The following is a 12,924-nucleotide window of genomic DNA, read 5'->3' as shown; positions in this document are numbered from 1 at the left end:
AGCACAATTGATCAAATGTACGTTAATCCAGCGGACCTCAATCATGGTTGGGAGTCAGATAAAAAAGCCAAGGAACCTCAAGAAGCCCTTGGTCAAAATCCAAAGACAAATTGCTGTGTTCCTCACTGAATCCAATGAATCTTCTCATCTTTTTTACCTCCATAAGCATAACAAAGGACCCAGAATGGTTTGGGATTGTGAGATGAATGGCAGTAACAGTAACAGTGAGCAGCTGTTGGTGCAGTGAAAGGCTGTGAAAGAGCGGAAAGCTCACAACCCCACACACCACCCTACGCTCTCTCTTTGTCCCCTTTTGATCACGCCGACAACAACCAACTCATGAGCACAAGAACTGCCGATCTCGTGATGTATGTTATTATGCGTGGCTCGCTACTTTATTCCTTCCCCACCCTCATCACCTTAACGTCTGCTTCCCACAACTCCTCATATGGCCTTCTTTAATCGCCCCATTGATTGCCACTGAAGCATCTGCACAACACCAAGTTTTAGATCCTTGTGGTGCGGTGATAGCTGAGATGAGGTAGGACTAGTTAGTTCTGATGCTTATATTGTAAGAAACGAAGACATGCCATGACTCACTGACAACAATGAAAGGCCTACCTACCATGTGATGACTGCCTTCAATATATATATACATACATGTAGAAAGTGTTAATTTCTTCCGTAACAATCTCGTCAACTTAATGCGCAATTAATGAGTGAGTTGCTTGCAATGCTGTCAAAGACTTGTTTACTGCATATTACCACTGGAATTAACATACTGATGCCGAGAATGATATTAGTATTTTAATCAAGCTTATATATATATATATATATATATATATATATATATATATATATATATATATATATATATTAGACCCATATGCCTAATCACGTCATCAATTAAACGCATACCAGCTAATGAACAGACAAGACGGAAGGTGAATCGGCGTTGGACCGCTCGGTTTAGAAAATTGGGCACACAGCAACGACCTAAATCGAATTGAACCGATCGGTTTGGAACAGTTCGAGGTAGATGTTATAATGTGACAGTAATATTCCTCTGTTTGAAGAAATTGGAGATCCGGTCCAGTTTTTCTACGTTCAAAAGCGCATTATTGAATCGAATCGGTCGATTTTGACCCAACCTTGACCGCGGCAGTAAGCTCAGTGGCAGCAGCTACCAGTGATCACTGCGTCCGTCGTCGCCACAGGCGTAGCGCATTCGACACGCAGGAAGTCACGATAAGAACGGCCTCAGAACCGTCCATCACGGCGGTCCAACGTACATCGGACGCACCTCCGCGAAGACCATGTGGCGGGCCCACCTCTCCACATCCATCTCCACGCCAGAGTCTTGGCGTCATGCAACTCCAGCTCTGGAAAGGGATCGATGGTTCCAAAGCGAGGGCCATGAGTAAGCCGGACATGCCGATGGACTCAAATGACCCAATGGAACAGTAATGGCTGAGACAGAGAGAGAGAGACTGATGGAGATGGAAAACGTGGAACTGGCGCATGGAGATGCTGAGGCAAGGGGACGGAGCGAGTGAGCTCGGTGAAGAAGAAGCTAAAGAAGGCGAGGTTAAGTCAGAGGGGTGAAGAAAAGGACCAAGTGCCAATGGAAACAGGAAGGTTTATTACCAGGTGGGAGGTAGCAGAGACATTACAAAAGCAGTGGCAGCTCTTCTCTGCTTCTCCAAACTTTACTCTCTCTCTCTCTCTCTCTCTCTATCCTTCCCTACCAAACTGGGATTGAAGAGTGATGTTACCCACTAGCTAATCCACCTAAGGATTTCTACAAGATGGGATATACAATAAAGAACAGAGATATTAGGATGGAGAAGGTGGAGGCAGCGAACAGTAAGCAAGAACAGCTGGAAACAGCAGCAATTGGCAGACAAAAAGCAGCAACTAGAGAAGGGATAAATAAACTTAAAGCAAGCGATTTCTTGGTGACATTGATTCAATCTACTGCTCATCAGCTGTTAGTACTATAGGCACCAACTGCAACTTAAACACGAAAAAAATCAGGTAAATTAATGCATCTGAAGCAAAAAGGAACAGAAGCTTACAAGAAAAGGAATCACCAAATCACCAACTTTATCCAAAATATCAGTGCTGAATAAAGATTTGAAGCTTCATAGTTTCCTCAAATTCCTTTGATTTGCTTCTCCGTCTCTGCAATTCCTACCTCGAGCTTGGACACTGACTCCTGCTTGCTCTGGAGTTAGTAGGAGTGCTCAGATTGCATGGTTTCGACGTGTGGAATGCGTGAATTCAGTTCGTTGTGGGATTGGCAACGAAATCCATGCCGGAAATCGCCGACAGTTCGACGTCGTCGTCCGTCGGCGCCGGCATGTTAAGATCGATCAGGCCGATGCTACCGGCACTCTTGGTGGCAGCAGTTACAGGGGACATGCTCGGCGGAGGGACTGACGTCGGCGAGTTGTCGGTGACTGTGGGCGGGGACGTGATGAAATGCGACCTCTTGTGGCCGCCAAGAGCTTGGCCGGAGCTGAAGACTCTGAAGCAGAAGGGACACTCGTGGACTTTGACATCGAGATTGGTGTCGGCCGAGTCGGCTTCGCAGGTCCGGAGCTCGACGGCCGGGACGCAGCCATTGGTCTTCTTGTGGTTCGCCCGGTGGCCACCGAGAGCTTGGTACGACCGGAACACCTTCTTGCACGCCCCGCACTGGTAGCGGCTCCGCCCTCTTCGCGGCGGTGGCCGCGGTCGGGGGTCCACCTCCTCCTCGACGCCATCGGCCCAGGAGTCGCGGGACAGCATCATGAGGCAAAGGGCGACGTCCTCCTCGGGGGTCGCATCCGAGACAGAGCTCGCCGGCTCCGGATCCAGCGGAGAGGCGGCGTCCCGGCGGAGACGCTTCGCTTGCCGGCGGTGGCCACGGGGTGACTCCGTCTCGCTCTCCAGGTCCTGGACGACGACGCCGGATCCCGCGGGCTCAACGGCGGCGAAGGAGGAAGAGGAGGAGAACTCGGGATCTACCAGTCGAAAGCTCTTCCGGGGGTTCATGCGCAGGCCGTACGAGACTCCCACCTGCTTCTCCTCCTCCTCCACCTCGTCCACTACCTCTTGCATCGCTGCAGGCCGGTCTGAGGAGACGGATGCGGAGGAGTCCCGGTGGAGCTGGGGCGGAGCCGGAGGGCCTGCAGCGAAGATGACGTGAGAGCGCATGTGGCCAGCGAGAGCGCGGCCATTGGAGAAGCGGCGGACGCAGAGGTTGCAGGCGTGCTTGTCCATACGAACTATCCCTTTAGCTCCACTCTATCCTTCTCCCACAGAAAGCAGAGGAAGGAAACAGTGTTGAGGTGAGTAGGAGCTACAAAAGTGTAGGTGACAAGCATTCCTCACCCAAAAGCAGGCACAACCCACTGCAAGAAGAAGAGACACAAAATATTTTATATATATATATATATATATATATATATATAAACAAAAAAGAAATAAACTGATAAATAAATATCTAATTCCTATGTTATGTATATCATCAAACAGTGAGATTAAAATTTGGGAGAAGGGGGAGAGCAAAATACCATATTATATATATATATATATATATGTAGAATAAATGGCTCGCAATTGCATAGCTAATCAATCTATTGACATGACCACCCAACTCATGGTGGGCACACAAATTAATTGCAACTTTTGGTTCCGGATTCGTCAATCTTTTCAGTTGCGTTCAGATCGTACCAGTGTATTTAAACTCATCTACATCTTGTGTATTGACGTCGTATATTATGTCATTTCATCCACTAAGTTTTCTATTATTATTATTATTAAAACCTTTGAGCGTGAAGTGACACTTACTTTAAAAAAAAGGACTGCAATTTTATATTATTTTATTTATTTTTTATGATAGCATATCTATATTGGAACCTATCCTTGAGAGCATGGAATCAAGATGTGGAACTCTTTTCCAAGTGGGTGTGTTGGTAACTTGCTAAAATGAAAGGGAATAAAGGCGGCAGGAGCAAGACAAAGAAAGATTGGAACGGACTTACCATGTAATATTCCGAACCACGATGGCAAATTGAAGTTACAAGCATCATTATCAATCGTGAATTAGCTTTGAGACTATTAGGATCTTTGTTATGATATCAAAAAATTGAATTTGACTGTGATGTTTAATGACCTGCCAAACATGTTTTTGTTGGTATGTTCAAAGGTCAGTAATCTCCTTTTTCTTCAAATGAAGTTGAATCACATTAATATCTCATGGGTGAGGAGAGGAAAGGAAGAAAGGGAAGGAAAGAAGAGAAGGTGGAGATGAGACTAAGGAAGAAAGGAAGGAAGGAGAAATAAAAGAAAGATAAGCAATGAAAGGATAAGAAGGAATAAGAAAATAAAATTACATTCTCACATCAAAATCATATTATTATTTATAGATTTAAATAAACTCAGACCATTGGGTTGATTTAACAAAGTCAACTAAGAAATCTGACACCTTCATATCATTTCTCTCATTCAAACATTTCAAGGCAAAATTATAGTTTATGGAAGACATTCAACATACACACGTTTCTAAAATTCTCTATTTTATGAATAAGACCCGAGAATCAAACGATTAGAAATTGCGTTGGAACAAGCAAAATTAGCTTAGTTATATTTCATGATTTATTCTTGAGTTTGCTTTACTATATAATTCTGAATCAAGTCTTTAATTTCGTGGATATTGGATATCTGTTCTTGGGATTTTTATTATCGATATGATCACAAACTTTTCTTCTTGTCTCCTCCTTGTTTAAATTGTATTTGTCCCTGACATGTGGAAAATCCTTTCCCATTACTTCCTTTTTCTCTTATTTAATCAAATAGACAAATAATCAACTCAATCATCATTCAAAAGGAGGCAACAACAAATCAGCCTTCTCCTCCGCTCTCAATCTTTGGTGCATATATCTATTAACCTTAAAGACACCATGCATTTCCAAGACACCGGAGTACCTCATACTACTAGCTAGGCTTTGCAGTTAACCAGGGATCTATAGGTCATCCCTGGCTTCCACCCAGCCGGAATGACGCTATCGGCAGTGAGGACCTTGCCGGAATCTCCTCACGTCAGGCGAATCGAGAAAGGCGCCTGCAACGCCGAGCCCGATTTCAGCCTCCAGACCGCACCCCGCGACTGCTGCATGGCGATCCATGCGTCGACTCACCGAAAGCCAGGCGACAGCGCCACCTGTTTGAATTGGACGGCTGCCAGATCTCCGTCGGCATCTTCGTACTCGACGAGAAAGGCGAAGTAGTTAGGGTTTGAGCCCGGATCCACAAGGAAGGCCACGTTGATCCCAGAGTGATCGCACTCCACTCTACAAAGCCAGACGTAGGAGCTCGTTAGAGGTCACGGAGACACGCCTTCCCCAACTGAGGAGCTCCAGTTGTGGCGTCATTAGAACAAGCAGACAATATAGAGTACTTGTAACGTCCAATTAAATCGACATTGCATTGCTTGCTGAAGGAAGCTACGCTCTCACCGTGAGTACAGTACTTGGAGAAGTCCGGCGCCGCGTAGCTGAGATGTTTGCCCGGGCAGTGACATGGCTCCAAATGCAGTCTCGCTCATGTCGAAATGGACGGGGCTCATTAAGGCATTCCATGGAGCAAATGCACCAGACAAGTCCTGGCAGATTAATCTGTAGATTTACCTGATGACAAGCAACGCAACCCTTGCCTGACGTGAATGTGGAACGGTTCCCCGCTGCTATCACGGGTGAGAAAGGAGGCAGGTGCACCGCAGCTCCATACCCACATGCACCACCTGTGCAATTTAAGACACCATCAACTTGTATTGCATATTCTCTGTCCACATAACCACATGAAGCAAAGAATAGTTTCAGACAATACCATCACTTTCGGTACCATTACCACCGCCGTGCCAAGTGGCTCCAGCAGAAGACCAGCCTGTGGATGTGGTGGAGAAGTTCGAGAGTTTGGGGTGCAATGGCCAACGAGAGAGAGGAAAGATATCGAAGCCATGAAGAAAAAGCGAGGAGAGGGGAAAGACTGATGAAGTGAAGTGAGGGCCATCGTCACTGCTTCTTAGCAGCCGAAGCTATCTGTAAGAGGAGACTTGGTTGTGTTTGAAGCAGGAAGCGTGGAGAATATTTGTAGAGTTGCAGTTGGCTTGCATGGCTTCAGCGTGTCAGCTCAGAGGGAGTGCAAGCTGAAACTGAAAGGTTTATGTAGCAGATGGCTTGTAGAGTAGCATTCGTGCGGGTAAGGTTTAGTGTCAAGGATACCTCAGGCGTTGGGTTGTTGTTGTTGCTGGGGACGACGATGGCGGACTTCTACTTGGTTTTAGTGTGTCGGAATGGCATCAGAGAGAGGCGAGAGTGGGTCAATTTGATACTTCTTCTCAGAGCGCTGCTGCTAACAAGAAAGAATGCATTAGTGACGCGCAGCTGCGAAGCGCAGCACCCGACACCAGCTCCGCCGCGGATCCTCTCACCGGAACCCTAAATGCAGCACCATCGCAACCACCACAGCCACCGCTGCGTTCCGCGCCCTGCTCAGGGCAGTCCCCGTCTCCGTCGCCTGCGCCGACCCTGTGGCATAGGCTTATTATATTTGGCTAGTCCAAATCGGTCCGATCCCGCTTGCGCATCAAGAGTCGTGAGAGCCGGCCTGACGCATACAGCTGATTGGCATATAGGCTCCGTGGACGTCGGTTCATGTCGCGCCTGACCTGTGAAAACAGATCAATTACTTGACCCGAATCCGACCCATCCCCAGGTCAAGAAATCTTGATCGGATTCTACCAACGAACCACATCGAATAGATCAAGTCCGGGTTCGAATCGTTTGTTCCAATTACATCGAACCAGGCCGGCACATCGATCTCTCTTTTCTGTAGGTAAATATCTCCAACATATCTACCATGTACTGGCGTAGTGTTCGGTACAATGTCAATTTCACTCGGGCTTACATCTGTCTCTGTGGTTCCTCTCAGGGATTATGTTGTAAGCACTTCAATGATAGTGTAGTTTCGCTGTGGTGAAGGCATACCTGTGGATCATGGCATTTCTGGCTCCACTTCAGAGGACTCGAATACCCATTCTCGGCAGCCTAAGCCCATCCTGGTCCAACGAATGATCAATGCTGTTGTAGGTAGTACAGAGAGAGAGAGAGAGAGAGAGAGAGAGAAAGAAGGACCACCACTATTCCTCGAATGGAGAAATAATTGGAATAATGAGGTGAAACCTCAAGGGAAAGGGACAAGAAGAAGAGCCTTGCTTCGGAGAAGCAGCCCTCTCCGCTGAGAAAGACCAGAGAGAGTACCCGAAAGCAAGGAAGGCCACGAACACCAGGAAGTGCGTGTCCCTGTAGCCGCGGGAACTGGTGAGCCGAGTGAGAGAACGCTTTGGTGGAGGGTGGGACCACTACCACATGCATGCATGCATGCATGCGTGCCTGCATTCTCCATGTCTCCTCTCCTTCTCCCCTTGTTTATCTTTCTTCTTCCTCCGTTTGATGGCTCTGCATCAATATCACTGGTATCTCAGTTATCCCGAAGTGTGTTGCCACTATAATAATATCAACATCATGCAAAAGCTTATTCACATATTGCAAGGCATGAATGGAGGTCAATATGAACTATCAGGCTTGAGAGCTCGGCCTCAACCAAGCGTGAGCAAGATGGATGATTCTTTGCGTGTCATATGGATATAAGATCTCCTCTCTCCCTACAATTCCAATCCGAGATGTCCACACAACCATATCAGCTGCATTTGGCTCATCGCTTGGACTTTGGCCAGCATAATGCTTGTGACTTTATTACGGTTCAACCATTCACATCGTGGAACTCCGCCGTACGTGTTGGCTCGTACGTGTGCGTGTGATGTGTCGTGGGTCGTATTTGTGTTTCCAACGCAATCTTAGGCTTTTAAGGTCCGTCCATGTGTGTCTTTTCATAGCCGAAGACGACTAGTAGTTGCAATCCGAGCCCCTCGTAGACATGCATTTTTATAGATTTCATCGACTTGGTACCACCACCTTCTCTTTGCCTTTTTCTTCCTTTTCCTCCAGTTTCTTCCCAGCTCCAACAACACTAACCTTCTTCTTCTATCTTCTCTCCTCTCTCTCTCTCTCTAGCCATGGCTAACACTAACACAGTCTGCTCTATGTGTGGTGACATCGGCTTCGCCGACAAGCTCTTCCAATGCATCCGTTGCCACTCTCGCCTCCAGCACTCGTATGTATTACGCCTCTCTCTGTATCTCTCTGTCTCTCTCTCTAGATTTGCAACTCAGTGTCTGATTCGCAGCTACTGTACCAACTACTACGACGAGGCCACATCCGAGACCGTTGGGGTCTGTGATTGGTGCTTGAGTGAAGAGCGAAGTGGAGCTAAACGAGGGATCCACTCGAAGAGGCAGGCGAGGAAGGATTCTGCCGAAACCGGTAGTGGTTACAAGGCTGAGCACAACAGCGACCGGGAGGAAAGTCAGAGCCGTGGCAAGAGCGACAGCGCCGGTGGTGCTTCTTCCAAGCCAACGGGCCGCAGGTACAAGCTACTCAAGGATGTCTTGTGTTGAGCTTCATCCTGGTAGCTGTTAGATTATGTGCATATGTGTCGTTAGATCTACCGTGAAGGTTTGTGTATGATATCACCCGGTCTGCTGTAACTTCTTGTGCATATATATATATATATATATATATATATATATATATATATATATATATATATATATATATGCTGGTGCTAAGATGAAGGTTTCCTGTAAACGTTATCCAAGGCTGTAATCAGAAACATAAAGTAATGTTCTGCAACTTGTTTAACCCTATAGTTTCTCTAATTTCTACTTGTTCTAGCTCTTCCTGATCATGGTTAATCCTGTTCATCATTGATCTGCAAAACAATTAAACTACAGAAGCAATGAGCATGGCCAGGCAGTCAGTTCTTGTGCTGTTGCCTGGCTAACCATCTGCAATCTTTGGAAGACAGACATGGGTGGCTCCATTGAGGGCATATAAAGCTTGCGCAGTGGCAAGATGATGAGGAAAAGAGGAGCATGGCACTGCTGTTCTCGGTGGACATACATGTTGCAGTTTAAATGACGGGCAAAAGGTTATACCACATGGGAACAAGTAATGCAGTACTGGCAGTGTCCCTAAGTGTTGACCCTACGATGGAAGGCAGGTGTGGTCTTCTATGTGTCATGTAGCAGAAAGCCTTGGATCCTACATGGGGTTCTAACAACTCGTGATACCTGACGGTGTCATTCGATGTTAGTGGATAAGGGTTGCTCCACTGCTGCAATTCTTTCGAAGCATGTTAAATACATGGATCTCATGGCCACGCAACTCAATTATGGCTATCGCTTCGTGGTACGTATCCACTGACTCACTTTCCACTTCCTCGAGCCTATGCATTATGCCAATATTTTTACTAGTGCTGCATCCAAACTCTCCTTCCTGCTATATGCTTCTTCGCTTCAAGCCAATAGACCATCTAAACAAAGAGATATTCCATTTCCATCTACGTTTCGTGTCAATCCGTGAGAACATGGGAGCATGCATGCATGCATGCAGAGATGATTGCAATGAAGGGAAGGGAAGGGAAGGGAAGGGAAGTGGGGAGAGGGGGGGCGGGGAGGGGAGGGGAGGGGGATGGGGGGATGTGAGTGGGGAATACTTGGACTGGGTGCTCATTCACTTCGTCCTGTCTTGTAGGACATTACGTGCTTGCATGCTTGCTGCAGAAACCCCAGTGGATGGGCAGGTGGAACCATATCTAGTACACCTTCTGCATCTCCATCTTTATAAAGTGGCTCTGCTACAAAAGCCAGCCCCTCGATTTCCTGATGCTTTATCTACTTCTCCACCAAAGCTTTGTCAAAGTTGCTGCAATGATGCTCCTATTATTGCAGCAACTGGAGACAGTGGAATAAAGCATTTCTTCTCTCCGGAGTTGTGATGTCGGGTGGTGACCTTTAATTAATGTGCATGATGCAAAAGCAGCTCAATAGAGCCGGCTGGACCAGGTAATATTGAAGCCTTATTCTACACGTCAAAAAAACAGAAAAAGAAAAACCAAGTAAAGCACAGGTCATCGTTGTGATCAAACTTTCAGAAAGACGAACCTCAAAATCGTGGAGAGAACCCACAATGAATAAACTAAGATTAGGGTTTCGCCAGAAATCACCAGTTCATTTAGGAAGATGGCACTTCCTTTCACCCATGATAGAGATGATAATGGATCGATTTCACTCGAGTCATGTTAGGACTCGAGTTTAGATACCTAGACAACTAGATATCTCGAGTCATGTCAGCTCTACTATGGTAAAGTTTGCCTATCCCACCCATGTTACCTTATCAGGTTGATGGGTTCGTAAAAGTTCCACGTAGCTAAAAAGATTGAGCTCGGGCTCGTCGTTAGAGCCTGAATTGTACGGATTACGTAGGCCAGGCCTGGGTCCACCCATAGCAAGGTCTGCCCGTTGGCCCGTTTCCCCGGCCTCCCGCTAACTTTACATCCGTGAATGATACGGTGAAAACCGACACGTGCTCGCCCCACACTAAAAGGCCACGTGTGCACTTGGTTTTTTTGTTTTTGTTTTTGTTTTTTGTGTCCGTAATCGGTGGCTATATTAATTAACTGTGGCGATGCTTTTTTCTATTGGTCATTGTCAATGATCACGTGATTGGAAATTGGTCATAAATGAAGTTAATTGAAACTCAGGGAAAAATCAATTGACCCAATCGAATCACTGCTAAAAAGCTCAAGTTTTCAGGGGTGATGTGAGCTCTCGTAAAGCTTGATTCGTTGGGGCTCACGTACGCATGGACACGGGTACCACCCCCACTGAAACGTTTTTCGGGTGATTCAGTCATGTTGCTGGGTTGGTGGTGCACTCTAATAATAGTGAAGAGTCGTTTTTAAAAGATGAGGCGACGACCTAACCGTTACTTCTTTCGTGACGCGGCTATTTAGATCAGGTGAGATTCCTCCATTCATACAGCGGAGTTGACTATTGAATATAACAATAATGTAGGGTATTAGAAATAAGCTATTCATCGTGGAGGAACGATGGAGCTCTCTTCTTCTTCATCGCCTTCTCTAGCCTTATTGTCTTGCTCCTGCTTCCGCTGGCAACCGCTGCCACCTGTGGCTCATTGGACCGAAAGCTCGTGTCCCTCGCCCTCCGCTCTGTCTCGGGGTTCCAACTCCGCGATCCCGCAGCCCACGGCCTCGACTGCTGCATCAGGCTCCCCTCGCGCAACCTCAGCTGCGTCGTCTTGTGGATGCACTTGCGCAACGTTTCCGCCCTCCGCGTCCTCGACCTCTCCGGCAACGCTCTTCGAGGCTCCATTCCCAACGGCTTCTGGTTCGCCCCCGCCCTCCTCCAAGTCAACCTCGCCGATAACGCCCTCGCGGCGCCCTCTGGTTGGACCCCACGGGACCCAAACGCCGGTCCTCCTTCCTAACATGTATAAATAGAGAGAACATCAGTAACATGGTATCAGAGCAGAACGCCGTGAAAGTCCCCGAGCTGATCGCCGTGAAGGTCCACTTCTAACATCTCGAAGTGGACCAGCTTCCCCGTCGGACCAGCTTCCCCGCCGGACCAACTTCCCCGCCGGACTCCACCGCAGCTGCTTCTCCTACTGCCTCGTGGACCACGACTCCCCTGCCTCCTCCATCCTAGATTTCAACGCCGCCTCCGCCGCTTCCCCCTCCATCGCTGCTCCAGTCATGACCGCACCCGGCGTCGCCATGGGTGTGGCCACGACAACGAGGGCCTGTTTGTCTGTGCTGCCGGGCTGCTCGCCCTCGGCGGTGGACCCCTCTCCTTCCCCTCCCAAATCTCGGCCTCTTCTCCTACGTGAGCCGGCGGCATTCTTTACTGCCGCCTTTCCTCTGCCCCTACCTGCAGAAGTAGAGCCGACGTCAAGAATCCTCTCTGCCTCGACGCAGCCTCGCGGCCGCTTCCCCCTCTTCTCCTACCTGAGCCGGCGGCATTCTTTATTGCCGTCTTTCCTCTAGCCTTTCCTGCAGAAGCAGAGCCGACGCCAAGAACCCTCTTTGCCTCGACGCAGCCTCGCGACCACTTCCCGGCCAGAGTTCACCGCAGAAGCTGCTGGTGCACACCCCGTCCCTCGCCAACTCCGATAGCTCCACCCGAACCGCTGCCGCCGTAGCGACAGCCGCCACCTGGGAGATCGTGAGCGTCGCACCCTCCAGCCTCTCAGTCGCACCATTGCACCCGCAGCTGCAGCAGTAGAGATCTGCCTCTAAAATCCCAAGGAAGCTGCGTCCTCTTCCGTGGAGAGTAAGAGCGGAACCTGGTCAAACATCTGACACGGACGGGCTGCAGACTGCAAGCAGCTGCGGCTTCCTCTTCCCTCCTCCCATCTTTTCCTCAAATCCCTTTTCTCCACTGTTCTTCTCACAAGCCTACTCCCTCACCTCTCTCCCAAACCCGTGAGATCACTGCTCGACTTAAAAAAAAAAATTGTCTTTGTTATCTTCCGGTTATTATTTCTGCTGAGAATCATGCAACTTCTCGTATAGTACGTATTTTCATTGATGTTATCATACTAATTCCTTAACTACGTAGGTTCAGTTTTTTAATCTCTTGATTGGATACAATTCTCTCGGTTGTCAACCAATTATGATCAACATCGCTAAGAACCTAGTCCAGTACCAAATTTAGCTCATAAACTATGACTACATTAAGATTGTCTCATCCTCCAAATTATTCAAACCTCAATTGTTGGATCCGTCGCTTCATTGATCTCTTCATGTATGACTGTTGCTATAGAAGCGTGGTCTAAACTACAAACAACCTTGACGAATCGTTCGAGTACTTGCAAGCTCGGTCTTCTATCCAAACTAATAACGACAAAACAAAAAGGAAATACTATCACTGATTATCTACAAAATATCAAAGTT

The 12,924-nt window shown here is 47.7% G+C and overlaps 2 protein-coding genes and 1 pseudogene across 2 annotated transcripts; 1 reads left to right on the top strand and 2 right to left on the bottom strand.

Annotated features, from left to right (window-relative positions):
* Window positions 1-2,017: 2,017 nt before the first annotated feature.
* On the bottom strand, window positions 2,018-3,410 carry LOC103985020 (zinc finger protein ZAT1-like). Its single transcript, XM_009402633.3, has one exon. The coding sequence runs from the start codon at window positions 3,265-3,267 to the stop codon at window positions 2,284-2,286; it is 984 nt and encodes a 327-aa protein (XP_009400908.2). The 5' UTR covers window positions 3,268-3,410; the 3' UTR covers window positions 2,018-2,283.
* Window positions 3,411-4,987: 1,577 nt separating this feature from the next.
* Window positions 4,988-6,703, bottom strand: LOC135639190 (expansin-B15-like; annotated as a pseudogene).
* A 1,419-nt stretch (window positions 6,704-8,122) lies between these two features.
* On the top strand, window positions 8,123-8,563 carry LOC103985019 (ASI1-immunoprecipitated protein 2-like). Its single transcript, XM_009402632.3, has 2 exons — window positions 8,123-8,220; window positions 8,293-8,563. The coding sequence occupies exons 1-2, from the start codon at window positions 8,123-8,125 to the stop codon at window positions 8,561-8,563; spliced, it is 369 nt and encodes a 122-aa protein (XP_009400907.2).
* The last annotated feature ends 4,361 nt before the right edge of the window (window positions 8,564-12,924 follow it).

This window comes from Musa acuminata, chromosome BXJ3-5 (assembly GCF_036884655.1).
Source record: "Musa acuminata AAA Group cultivar baxijiao chromosome BXJ3-5, Cavendish_Baxijiao_AAA, whole genome shotgun sequence".
NCBI classification, from domain to species: Eukaryota; Viridiplantae; Streptophyta; class Magnoliopsida; order Zingiberales; family Musaceae; genus Musa; species Musa acuminata.
Note: the sequence above shows the minus strand (reverse complement) of the source record. Positions and strands in the feature narration are given on the sequence as shown.